The sequence below is a fragment of the Bombus huntii genome, unplaced genomic scaffold, assembly GCF_024542735.1.
Source record: "Bombus huntii isolate Logan2020A unplaced genomic scaffold, iyBomHunt1.1 ctg00000067.1, whole genome shotgun sequence".
Lineage (NCBI taxonomy): Eukaryota > Metazoa > Arthropoda > Insecta > Hymenoptera > Apidae > Bombus > Bombus huntii.
In genome coordinates, this window is record NW_026099326.1 from 267567 (window position 1) to 280784 (window position 13218).

At 33.7% G+C, this 13218-nt stretch overlaps 2 protein-coding genes across 5 annotated transcripts; one reads left to right on the forward strand and one right to left on the reverse strand.

Annotated features, from left to right (window-relative positions):
* Positions 1 to 1834: 1834 nt before the first annotated feature.
* LOC126876214 (adrenodoxin-like protein 2, mitochondrial) lies at positions 1835 to 3869 on the reverse strand. Of its 3 annotated transcripts, none has more exons than XR_007694006.1 (5): positions 3360 to 3869; positions 3039 to 3229; positions 2832 to 2944; positions 2432 to 2667; positions 1835 to 2167 (listed from the first exon to the last, which is right to left on the reverse strand). XR_007694006.1 is itself a non-coding variant. In XM_050639086.1 (4 exons), the coding sequence occupies exons 1-3, from the start codon at positions 3506 to 3508 to the stop codon at positions 2477 to 2479; spliced, it is 453 nt and encodes a 150-aa protein (XP_050495043.1). In that variant the 5' UTR covers positions 3509 to 3864; the 3' UTR covers positions 1835 to 2167; positions 2432 to 2476. The 3 variants fall into 3 exon arrangements, 1 of the variants encoding a protein (XP_050495043.1); XR_007694007.1 differs by having other exon boundaries at positions 3093 to 3229; positions 3360 to 3868; XM_050639086.1 differs by lacking the exon at positions 3039 to 3229 and having other exon boundaries at positions 3360 to 3864.
* Positions 3870 to 4866: 997 nt separating this feature from the next.
* On the forward strand, positions 4867 to 6864 carry LOC126876200 (uncharacterized). 2 transcript variants are annotated; one of them, XM_050639066.1, is made up of 2 exons: positions 4867 to 5060; positions 5186 to 6864. In XM_050639066.1, exon 2 carries the CDS (start codon positions 5670 to 5672, stop codon positions 6312 to 6314), a length of 645 nt encoding a protein of 214 aa, XP_050495023.1. In that variant the 5' UTR covers positions 4867 to 5060; positions 5186 to 5669; the 3' UTR covers positions 6315 to 6864. The 2 variants fall into 2 exon arrangements, with proteins under 2 accessions (XP_050495023.1, XP_050495024.1); XM_050639067.1 differs by having other exon boundaries at positions 4867 to 5046.
* Positions 6865 to 13218: the final 6354 nt, after the last annotated feature.

The following is a 13218-nucleotide window of genomic DNA, read 5'->3' on the forward strand; positions in this document are numbered from 1 at the left end:
ATAAGATTGACAATGGCTGAAAATAATCCAAAAGAGTTTTCACATTAATTTTGTTATTTAAGCGTGTATACTATATGTGTTTGTTCCTTCTTCTCTTGTGCGCAGGCTATAGCTTAATTACTTCCAATAAACGCAGTTATATCGAATCAATGACCGATACAAATTTAGATATTAGGATTATTTAAACAAGAGATTAAAAACTAAAAAGTATTGTTTTTATACTGCATATGTACATATGCAATATGAACGACAGTTTGTGTAATAATATGTACCCCTCTTCTTAGTTTACTTTTGTATATTTTGCGACATTTGATATTAATTTTATGAGGAACGTACTTACACTTTATCTTTGTAATTAAATGTGAAAAAAAGAAATGACATGAGAAAAGGAAATTCGATGTATGAGTATATACGAATTGACGGAATTAAAATTTAACGCTATATTTAAATAGAAGACGTGAAATATCTTGTCATCTTAAAATAACTTGATCATTCCTATTCTTTTACATAAAAACACTTTTCGACTGTAACTTAAGAAACATGTCTGCTAACGTGAAACGTGCCAGAAAAAATTAACAACTTCCATTAAATTGGCAAATTTCTCATTAATATCGTAAAACTCGCGTTTACAAAGATCAGATCAGTGTACATAATATACAAAACAAATGCAGAATATATAAATATAGCACATACGTTCTGAATTATATTCGAATTGGGCAGGGTAACCAAGTGAAAATATGTAAATTTCACGATGTGTAATGTACACTTTATCGAACTTGTAAGTAGTGTAGAAATAGAATATTTTACACGTAACAAAATATAGAAACGACAATACACAAGTTAAATTATTTGTTAGATCCATGTATAACATGCATAGTACAAAAGTGTTTTAGCTTTATGTACTGGTAATTATGAGAAATACCAACTTAATAGATGTATTTGGTATGTACCTAGTTAAGAAAACAATAAATTATTCTGAACAGATAAAGCGTTTAGTAGCTTGTGAAGTATGAATTTTCGAAAACGCAAGTATTTTATATCTAAGTAGTTAAGAAACGCGAGCAAGGGAAATCAAACAAAGGAACAAAGTTTTTTTGTTTAAAAATATTTAATTTGTTGTTCTATTATCCGAGGTTAGAAGCGATAATGTACAAAATCTGAATAAATAAGATTCTTCAATATTATTGAATTTTAGTTCTAGGGTAAAGTAATATATCCGCATATGTTATTTATATACAATATGTATAAATAATGATGTGATTTGACTAATTTTGTTAAAAGAATATTTGTACTTTTTACGTAAAACTTCAGTCTTTTACAAACTTTCTTGTAATTAATAAACCAGTAAACACAATATTAATAAAATCCATTAAAATTATAAACAAACTCATAAGTTTTAATTTTAGTCCTTAAAGGTTGAAATATTTTGCTCCAATGTCGAGACATTTGTTTTAATCCAAAACATTACTATACTGAATCGATAATGTTGCATGTGCCACGAAAATGATGATAGTGTCAGATAACTTGTTGTGAAACGAAAAAGCATTGCATGTACATTTCTGTTGTTTTGTTGACCATGAGTTTGATGATCTTTTAAACTTGCCCATAGCTAAGAAATCAAACAGTATATCTAAACGAAATTAATTTCAAATTATTTTTTAGGTTCTAAGCTTTTATCTAATCTTTCAGAAGTTGCAAAATTTATTCCACAAGAGTCTTTTTTATCATAACCAAGTACACATCTTAAAACCATTTAAGTCTTCCTTAGTAATTTCTTCTTATCTTTAATAGTAACGAAAATAATTTAGATGAACGTTTTAAAATTGACACCCTGTATATTAAAAATAAAAGATATATTTTCTTCATAATTGGATAGGCTTTTTACAATGGCAATGTACAAATATCAAAATTGCAATTATACTATAACATATGTATATATATAAGCTTCACATTTAAACACAAGATTCTTTATTATATTTTTTTAATACCAATATTTTAATAATTATAACAAGGGTTTTTTAACAAGAGATGTATAACATTGTATACAAATTTTCAAAAACCTATAGATAATTTCAGTTATGCTCTTGCATCATTAATTGTTGATGGAACTCTTACCTCAATTCCATCTAGTTCCTTAGACATTACTATTTGACAGCTTAGCCGTGACCTGAAATTAAATATTATATAACTGAATATGTCAATAAATATATTTATTGCTATACAAATTAATACTAATACACAATAAGATTTCTATTTATCCATTTGAAAATCAACATTGTAAATATGCTAATTCCAACATAGATTTGTAATGATTATAGGGTCATAAATAAAAAACTATGAAAATTTATTATAATTTCAGTTTCGTAGTATTCAGAGATAGCGATTTGAAATTCTACATTGAGATGCAGATTTCGAAATACCCAATACTAACCTGTTTTTACATAAATTTAAATAGAAAAATTCACTTTATAAAATATTAAAAGGTAATAGAATTAATAATGTGAATGATTTGATACTGATTATTATGAACTAACGTATCTGTTAATTCATATGCTAAATCCAACATGTCTAATTCTTCATCTGTTGGTTTGTCAGGAAGTGCATCATAAACTTCTTTCGAAAATATTAAATGGCACGTACTACAAGTTAATGTTCCTTCACAAGCACCTATATCAATTATATTTTAAGATTACAACATACTTATATAATAAAGTACCAAATGTTAAAAATAATAAGAATATTAAACTTGATAAAAATGAAAATTTTCAAATATTTTCTACCTCAAAATTATTTATTTTAAATTAAGTAAATTATGCTTCTTTAAAACATACCATATCCACCTAAATCAATTTCATTATTTACTACTATGTCTAATATAGTATCTCCAACTTTCCCTTTTGCTTTGATTCTCTCTCCACTTGCTTTAACAAACGTTATATTTACTCTGAAAATAATATTTATGAAAGATAAAAATTATCTCAATATAATTATTTTCTTTATTTTTTGTGTTTCTTCAATTAATCTTCTCTTAATTATACCTTAATTATATGTATCACTTATGATAATAGAAATAATTTAAAAATAAGATATACTTGTCTTAATAATACATAAATAAAATTCGTATATCATATATTTATAACAGTGTTATATTTTTAGTTGTTCACTGTCAATGTTGTTCTTATTAATACTATTCTATTAATACTATGTTATTTTTCTAGATGTTATACTCCTACAAAGAGAAAAATTTCTTAGACATTATTATTAGCATTATTATTTTGACACCAATTTTATATTGGAAGGCAAGTACTGAAATTCTATTAAAAAAAGAAGGAAAGCACAAGAAAATTTGTATCACTTACTCTTGTTTTTCTGAAAGTGGTTGCGTGGTCGATATTCCTCTTGTTGCCTGCAAAAAGGGCAACGTTGTGTTGCTTGTATATTTTGAATAATTTGATGCAATACCGAGAATTGATCTCGAAAATTTTTGTAATTGATTTACTAACGCCATTCCACTGTCATAAATATCATGAGTATGGGACACCCTGACCGAACACCAGATAAGTATTGCGGAAAATATCAATTGTAGATCAATTGTACTTTGTACAAAAACTTCCACGGCATTCTTCGGCTGCTATACTGGGACGTTCCTTTACTGTGATAGGTTATAAAACGATTCCTAACACAAGTGACGTATCTCTACCGGACACGTGCTCTTCGGGCCACACGTTTTATGATACAAGACCAGCAAAATGATCAATGTGTAATTTTACATATCTTACATTTTTTTCAAATGAAATATTGTTTTTATTAAACGTTTAAAACCTCAGGCAACATTTATTTCATCTGATTTCAGTTTTACAAATATATATCTATAATACATATCTGTATAAATTACGGTCTGGTTATATCAAACAGGAACCGACACTCGCTAGGGAAAACTGCCCAAAAATTGAATCGTAAAAACCAATATGAAAGACAACAAATTTCTCGTTCTGCGGAACAAATAGAAATGAGCAGAGTATCTTTATCTTTATCTGAGACATTCAAAGCGTATCACGCATACGCTAAACCTGAAGAAAACTTTCTTGTCTTCCATGTTCATTTTTCCCTTTCCATTTCCGAACGGTTTCTTCTATATTTATTTATATGTTCGTGATTGATGCTATTGACAACATACAACTAAGGGGAAATACGAATAGTAATAGATAGATGTATAATTCATTATGCAATTTTATAGAATTAAATCTTATTTATCTTCAGATATAAAAACTATATTTACCAGCTGAAACACTAACGCATATGCAGTATAATATAATCTACTTAACAATCTCGTTTTAGTTATAATATGTGATTAATTCTTTTGCTATTTCGCTATAAACAGTTTCTTGTGCATACAATATTTTTTTATAGTATTCTAATATATTGTTAGATATTGTAAAGAAAGTAAAGTACAGTTATTGAAGTTTGGGAACATTCAATGTTAACCTTGCTTCAAAAAATAATCTTTCGAATGTATGGGGAATAGATTTTTAGTATTATAGTTGGTATAATGTCATCATTGTTTACAATGTGTTAGAGTTAAAGAAATGAGACAAATTAATATTTCAGAAGCAACTTCAATATTTAAATGATGTTATTTTAAAATGGCAGATGATATGAATGTTCTTTTTATACGAGGAAATGGAAACGTATGTATGGTAATGGAAACGTAATGGTTTTAACATTATTTTAGTACAAGATCTTAGCATAATAGTAATTAACAGTATCCACTACCTTTTAGTCAATTTTTGAAAAATGACATATATGATAATTTGCAATAGTTTGATAATAAAATACTTGTATCAATATTAATAACGTATAATTTGCTATCTCAAAAAGATACAGACTCAGCCAATGATAATGTTTGGGATGATAGTGCATTAATAGAAGCATATGATAAAGCAATATATTTAGCAAAAGAAGAAGTTATCAAGCGAATGGGAATGGATGTTGGAAATTCTCAACCGAAAGAAAACCTACAAAATCTTAAGCAGCCTAAACACGCAAGTAAATTACACAAGGTTGTGATTTTGATAGAATATTACAAATTTGATACAGAATATTATTAAATATATTGATTAAGAAGCAAATTATTTTATTTTGCTATTTACTTATATTTATTTGTATACACATCTTCTCTCTATAGAAATGGATCATAGGAGCACCTTATCGTGCAATATACTCAGAGGATGGAGAAACTTATGAAGCTATAATATCAAAAATTTACGAAAACAATGGCACGTGTTGAAGTGGTTACCACTTCTAAGAAAACTCTACATCTGGTCTTTTTTAGTTTTCTCAAGCACTGAAGCCATCGACAGCGTGTAGACAAAAGACTGCGACGAAGTCAGGCCATAAACAGTAGACAGGCGACGTTGGCTTCGGGGTTTTTCAGTTATTAGGTAACACAGCTAGCGTGCGGATCTGGACCAGCTCAAATTGTATTTTTACTTATTACACTTCTATTTAAATATATTTTCTACCTTACAATTTATCCACGTGTTTTCTCTGTTTACACACCGAATAACCTCAACAGGTTATGGGCCCAGGGCTGTAAATTGCAAGGTAGCAACGTGAAATGAATAAATTGTTAAAGTGTTGTGCTTAGTAAAATAAGGGATAGTGCTAAAATGGAATCAGCAAGTGCGAAGGTCGAGATGTTACGCGGCGAAGAAAATTGGCTCCAGTGGCGTTTTGTTATGCGTACACTTTTGGAGGAAGATGACGACCTGATCAACGTGTGTGAAGAGAATTTGTGTCATCCAGGTAACAGCGCGGAGAAAGAAATCGCTCGTGGAAGATTTTTGAAAGCAGATCGATTAGCGAGAAAATTAATCGTGACCTCAGTAGGAAAGAAACCGTTGGATCTTCTTTTATGTTGCACGACAGCACATGAAATGTGGAAAAAGCTGAATACAGTATATGACATGAAGTCGGATGAGAATTTAAATATGGTCCAGAAGCAGTTCTTCGATTTTAAATGGGAAGAATCTGAAAATGTCTCTTACAACCTATCAAAGTTGGAACTCATAGCGGCGAAGATGAAAGTCCTTGGGAGTGAAATTGGCGAGAAAATGCTGATAACACGCATTTTATCGGTGTTACCAAACAAATTCGATCATTTTCACAGTGCGTGGGATTCCGCGGAAGAAGAAAAGAAGACCTTAGACAGGCTTAGTACCAGGCTGATGACGGAAGAAATTAGATGGAAGAAAGACGACCAGGAAACATCGGTGGCACTGGTAACAAAAGGTAATAATTATAAAAGGGAATAGCAGAAGCAGTCAAGTAAACGTGAATACGAAAAACAAGGACCAAGTTGCTTTAACTGTGGAAAAGTTGGCCATCTAAAGAAGGATTGCTTTAGATGCTTTATATGCAAAAGGAAAGGCCACACCAGCAAAAACTGTTTTAAAAATAACAAAAGAAGCAACAATAGAGACAACCAGGAACCTAGAAACCAAAATCGGGATCACAGCGGAATTGGTCTATTAGGAAGTACCTCAGCGATACAAACGGCAAACGCTGATGTTTGGATAATCGACTCAGGAGCTACGGATCACATGACAGGACGACGGGAATGGTTCAGCGTTTTCGAAGAATTCGATAACACGGTGAAGATAGAGATCGGCGATGGTCCGTTCATGGATGCGTGCGGCAAAGGAAAAATCAGAGTAGAGACTTTTGTGGACGGCAAATGGGTAACATGTACAATGAACGATGTTCTATACGTACCAGGTATGAAAAGAAATCTGTTTTCGATTAGATCTGTCGCAAGAAGGGGCATAGATTTTTGTATTTCAAAGGAAGGGACCAATTGCATATTTTTACGAAATCAGAAAATAATAGCAAGAGGTTCTGTTATCGGAAATTTGTATAAAGTAGATATGCGAGTTATCATACCGTCAGTTTGTAATTTTAGCAATAGAGCGGAGTCAAACGCGGACACATTGCAGTTATGGCACGAACGGCTATGTCATCAGAACATCAGACATGTTAAAGAATTCTTAAAGAATTCAAATATGAAAGTTGTAGAGGATAATAACTTTTTCTGTGAAGGTTGCGAGTACGGGAAACAGCATAGATCGAGTTTTCACGAGAAAATCAATCGGGCGACTAAACCTCGCGAAATTATTTATATGGATGTATGTGGACCTATGGAAGTCGAGTCATTAGGCAAGAAACTGTATTTTCTGACATTTAAAGATGATTTTTCAAAATTCACAAAGATTTACTTCTTACGACGTAAGTCAGAAGTAATTGAAAAACTAAAAACCTTTTGCCTAGAAGTTGAAAATCAATTTAAGGATAAAATTAAAGAAATTCATAGTGATGGAGGGAAAGAATTCCAAAATAAAGAAGTCAAAGAATTTTTAAGAAGTCAGGGAATTAGGCACACGATTAACGTCCCATACACTCCTGAACAGAATGGTGTCGCAGAAAGGGAAAATAGAACAATAGTAGAGGCAGGTCGGTCGATGCTATATTCGAAACCAAATCTACCGCTGTTCTTATGGGCCGAAGCCATGAACACAGCAGTACATGTCATAAATAAGACGGGGCCGACAAGACAAGATAAGAAAACACCATATGAACTGTGGTACGGGAAACCGCCGAATTTAGAAAAGTTTAGGGTTTTCGGTACTGAGTGCTTTGCTCACATACCTGCGGAGAAAAGGACAAAACTTGACAAAAAGGCTAACAAAGGATATTTGGTAGGCTATTTAGATGACGGACGAGGGTATCGAGTGTACGTGCCAACAGTAAAAAATGTAATATTAAGCCGTGACGTAATATTTAAGCCTGAACTAGAAAATGCGAAATTCGTAAAATTAAGTTTACCGAAAATTGTCGAGCGCGAAGATGTGAGTGCGCAGAGCGATAGAGCATGTACGTATGAAAGTGCAGAGAGTGAACATGAAAAACAACCTCATGGAACTAGCGACAATATGAGACAATTGAGAGATAGAGATAAGATCAAACGAACCGATTTTTATGGTAACCCAGTAACGTACGTGGCGGAAAAATTACCGGTGGATTTTAACGAAGCGATGAGATCCGAAAAGAAAGAGTTATGGGAAACAGCTATGAATGATGAAATGAAATCGCACCATGAAAATAAGACGTGGATACTTGTAGAAAAACCTAAAGATCAGAAGGTACTTAGCAATAGGTGGGTTTTAACGATAAAGCTAAATCCGGACAACTCGGAACGATACAAAGCGCGACTTGTAATAAGAGGGTGTTCACAGAAAGAAGGCATAGATTATAAGGAAACATATAGTCCCGTTGCTCGGTTTGACACAATTAGATTAATGCTCAGTATTGCAGCCAAAAATAATTTACACCTCGGACAGTTCGACATTAAAACCGCATTCTTATATGGAAGTCTGAAAGAAGATATTTATATGAAACAACCTAAAGGTTATGATGATGGTACAAATCGGGTTTGTAAATTGCTAAAAAGCCTATATGGCTTAAAGCAGTCTCCAAGATGTTGGACGGAACGTTTCACAAAATTTATCTCGAACTTAAAATTTTATCAGAGTAACGCAGATCCTTGTTTTTATATTTATACAGAAGACGACAAATTAATGTTGATGACCATATACGTAGACGATGGACTGGTAGCAGCTTCAGACGAATCTTTAATTGATAAATTCTTCGATGATTTAAATAAAGAATTCAAAATTACGAGTTCGAAAGAAGTAAAGAGTTTTCTTGGACTTGAAATTAATAGATTAGAAGATGGTTCAATATTCATTCATCAGAGTAGGTATATCGAAAACATATTGGAAAAATTTAATATGAATGAGGCAAACAGTGTTTCTACACCTATCGAGACTAATTGGAACGAAAGTAACATAGGCGATAATGATTGTAACGCACCATACAGAGAAGCCGTAGGGAACTTAATGTTTTTACAAACCGTAAGTAGGCCAGATATTAGTTTTGCAATAAATATAGCGGCGAGACACTTAGAGAATCCAAACCAGTATCAATGGAAATTAGTCAAACGAATTTTGCGCTACATAAAAGGGACCGCAGACATGGGACTCTTATATACAAAAGCAGGCAGTCTCGAAACCTTTAGCGACGCTGACTATGCAGGTGTCACGTAAAATAACAAAATAAAAAAAGGAATTTGAGGTAAAAAATAAAAAAAGAAAACTTTATTTTTTTTCTAACATCAATACACTTTACAATTTACTTCCGAACTCTAGGCGTGACTTTCTAAGACTGACTCTTATGATTTTACTTTCGATCGGATCCGATTACTTTCTTTTGTCACCCCTCAACATCCCCACCGTCCATGCATTTGCTAGGCGTCCGCGATCGTTGCCACGTGCTCTTTCTTCTAGAACCTTCGGTGGAAGGACCGTTGGGATGTTGATGGTTCATTAGGCACTTCAGCGATATACATTGTCGCCGAGTGCCGCCACATCTTTATCTCTATCGTCAGTCCGTCGGATTTGAAGTATGCCGGTCGTGACATACCCCCCTGGTTAGATTGATCTTGGTCCTCTAAGATCGTAGTAGAATGGAATTATTTAAATGTAGATCAAAGGATATGTTTATGCTTTTTTTCAGGAATCGCTATGAATTGATTTTCTGCATGTTATGGTACAAAAGTTATTTCGTTAATCTTAAATATAGCAATTTTACAATATTTGTTAGTGTTCGAGAAGCTAATAATTTCAGAGGCGTAATCATGTTGTAGTTTTCGATCGTGAATTGGTTGGGTTTGTTTACAAAGCGTAATTCCTATCCCGTGAATTTAAGGCAACTAATTAAGGGTATTGTTACTAGTGCTAGGGTCAGCATTATCCTGAAAAAAGTACGCTTTCAATCGGTTACCATGTATCTTTTTCTTAGCATTGTCGATAGAAATAATGTAATAAGGAGTTTTCACATCGTTAATCCTGTAGGGTCCTAACCATTCAATGTCCAACTTATCTCTTTTATGGTCGTTGTGAATTAAAACAAAGTCTCCTTTCCTAAACACAGTCTGAGTTTTAACAATCTTTCTTTCTTGGTCTCGCTTGTATCGTTGCTTATTCTGAATAAGTGTTTTGTGAGCTGTTTCCCAATATTTATTCAACTGTTTTTGCCAAAGTGAGTACATATCATCATAGGTAAGTGTGGGAAATTTGGATATTGCGGAAGGTAAGTTAGCTTTTCGCCCAAAGGTCAATTCAAAGGGAGAGAATCCTGTTCCTTCATGTTTCGCGGTGTTGTACCCTAAACAAATGAAATTAAGTACTTCATCCCATTCTTTGTCATTGTCGTGTAATGCAGTACGAATTAAATCTTTAACTGAGGCATGCGTTCTTTCGAGGGATCCGTTACTTTGTGGGTGAAATGAAGTTGTTTTGATGTGTTTGATTTTAAAAGCTTCTTCAAATTTCGTCATTAAATCACTAACAAAATTTTGTCCCTGATCTGTTAGGATCGTTTTTGGTGCCGAAAATATGTAAATATAGTGTTCAATAAGCGCGTTAATTATGGATTCAGTTCGTTGCGTTTTAAGGGGAACTAGTATCAGATATTTCGTAAGTTCATCGTGTATTGAAAGTATGTATTGGTTTCCGCGTTTGGTTTTCGTCATCGGTCCTATGATGTCCATAGCGATTTTGTCGTTAGGGTTAAGTGGCGTGTCTGAGATTTGTGGGGATTCTTTGGGTCTGATACGTGTTAGTTTCTCCTTTTGACATGTGTCGCATGTTTTCACAAAGTTTTCTACTCTTTCTAAAAGTCCGGAAATTTTGAATTTATCCTTGATCCGTTGATACGTTTTCTGTATCCCTAAATGTCCTACGGTGTCGTTATGGTTTTCCTTTATTGCTTGTATTATTTCGTTTTCGTCTAGTTTTAAGATGGGATTAGGTGCATAAGTAATTTTCTTGTACGTGTCGTTAAAATATATTAGCATGAGTTTAATCTGTGTTTTCTCTAATTCAGTGAAGTCGTTATTTCCTATGCCGATTTTTGTTGTATCTTTAAGAATTTTGTAAAGTCTTCTGATCCAAAGTGTCTCGTCGTATTCTCCTAAGTCGTTTCGAGTTAATTGGTAAAATGTTTGGTCATTTGGTTTAATTTCTAAGAGTTTCGGATTCTCGTTGTTGTCTTTCCATGCGTTGAATGAATTAGTGTGATCAATTACTAGGTCGAGGTTAACTACTTCGTCGCGAGTTACTGCGTGAACTCTAGATAAAGCGTCTGCAGCTGTGTTATCTTTACCCTTTGTATATTCGATTTCATAGTCATATTCTTCGAGTCTAAGTCTCCAACGAATCAGTCTGCTAGAAGGGTCTTTGCAATTGTGTAGCCACTTAAGAGCTTGGTGGTCGGTTCGAATAATGAAGCGTCGTCCTAACAAATATTGTCTTAATCTTTTCACGGCCCATACGATGGCTAAGAGTTCCTTTTCTGTCGTGGTATAGTTTCGTTCGGGTGGATTCAGTGTTCTTGAAATGTAACAACAAGGATGACCGTCTTGCGACAGTATTGCTCCTAGTCCTTCGTTACTTGCGTCGGTAGTTAAGGTAAAGGTTTTGTTAAAGTCTGGATAAGCTAATATTGGGAAATTACAGAGTTTGTCTTTTAAAGTATCAAAGCTAATCTGGTGTTTGTCAGTCCAATGGAATGGTGTGTCCTTTTTTGTTAAGTCTGTAAGGCTTTTCGCGATTTTGGAAAAGTTTCGAATAAATTTGCGATAATAACCTGCTAAACCTAAGAATGATTTCACGTCCGTGGCATTGCGGGGTAATCGAAAGTTTTTTACAGCGTCTAATTTCTTGGGGTTTGGTTTGACTCCTTCGGATGAAACTACATGGCCTAAGTATTCTAATTCCGGTTTTACGAATTCACATTTGTCCGGTTGCAATTTAAGTCCTAATTCTCTGAGTCTCTGAAATACTATCGCGAGGTTTTCGTTATGTTCTTGAATCGTTTTTCCGAATATCACTATGTCATCCAAATAAACAAAGCAGTATTTTCCTACAAGTCCAGCTAAGGCTCTGTCCATTAATCTTTGAAAGGTAGCGGGTGCGTTTTTAAGTCCGAATGGCATTCGATTGAAATGAAAATGCCCTTGCGGTGTCGAAAAAGCGGTATATTTTTTAGATTTCTCGTTCATTGGAATTTGATGGAATCCTGAGGATAAATCAAGCGCCGAAAAGAATTTTGCGTTTCCTAGTTGTGTTAAAATGTCGTCTATATCAGGTAAAGGGTAAGCGTCTTGTTCTGTGAGTTCATTTAGTTTCCTGAAATCGATAACTATCCTCCATTTCTGTTTTCCTGAGGCGTCTAATTTTTTCGGAACTACCCATACCGGAGAGTTATAAGGGGATTCGGATTCTTCTATAATATTTTTCTTCAACATGTCTCCTATTTGTCGCGAAATCTCGTCACGGTGACATTCCGGTGGTCTATACGATCGTGTGTTAATAATTTTGTCTTTGGTTAACGAAATTGTGTGCTGAGTTAAATTAGTACAGGGTAAAAGATCGGTTTCTAAATTAAAGATGTCAATATAATGAAGGATAATCTTTTCGATGGATTCACGGATTGGTTTTTCAATGTGATCTGTTCTCACTAGGCTTTTTAGTTTTGATACGTTGGAAAAGTCATGAGAATTTTGAATATTGCTAGAAATTTCAACGTTTTGCTCTCCAGTGTTGATAAAACATACTTTAGTTGGTTTGCCTTCCAAATAGATTGTTTGAACTCTGTTTTCTCCAGGAGTCAAATGTATTGGTTTCTGAAATAAAATGGTTTTGTCGTTTAATCGGATTTTGTCATTGGATATTGAATAGTTATACTTCTCTAAACATGGTAGCCCAATGATTCCGTCTTCGATAATAGGGAAATTGTTCGGTACTATGTGAAAAATGTGATTTTGTCCAAAAATTCGTTTCGTTACGTATTCGTTAGTTTCGTACTTGTCTCGTCCCATAGAAAATTTTTGTTTAGGCCCTATTTGTATCGCGTTGACAGTTTTGTTACGTTTCACCAGGTTTATCCCTGCTCCTGTGTCGACCAGAAATACTCGCTCTTCGGTTCGGGTTGACAAAGGTATTGCGAGTAATCTTCCCGTGGCGATGTTGACTCGTATGTCTCGTACGGTTCGTCCATCTCCTGGTTCGATGTTGTTTCTTGTATTTCGTCCCATTCCTG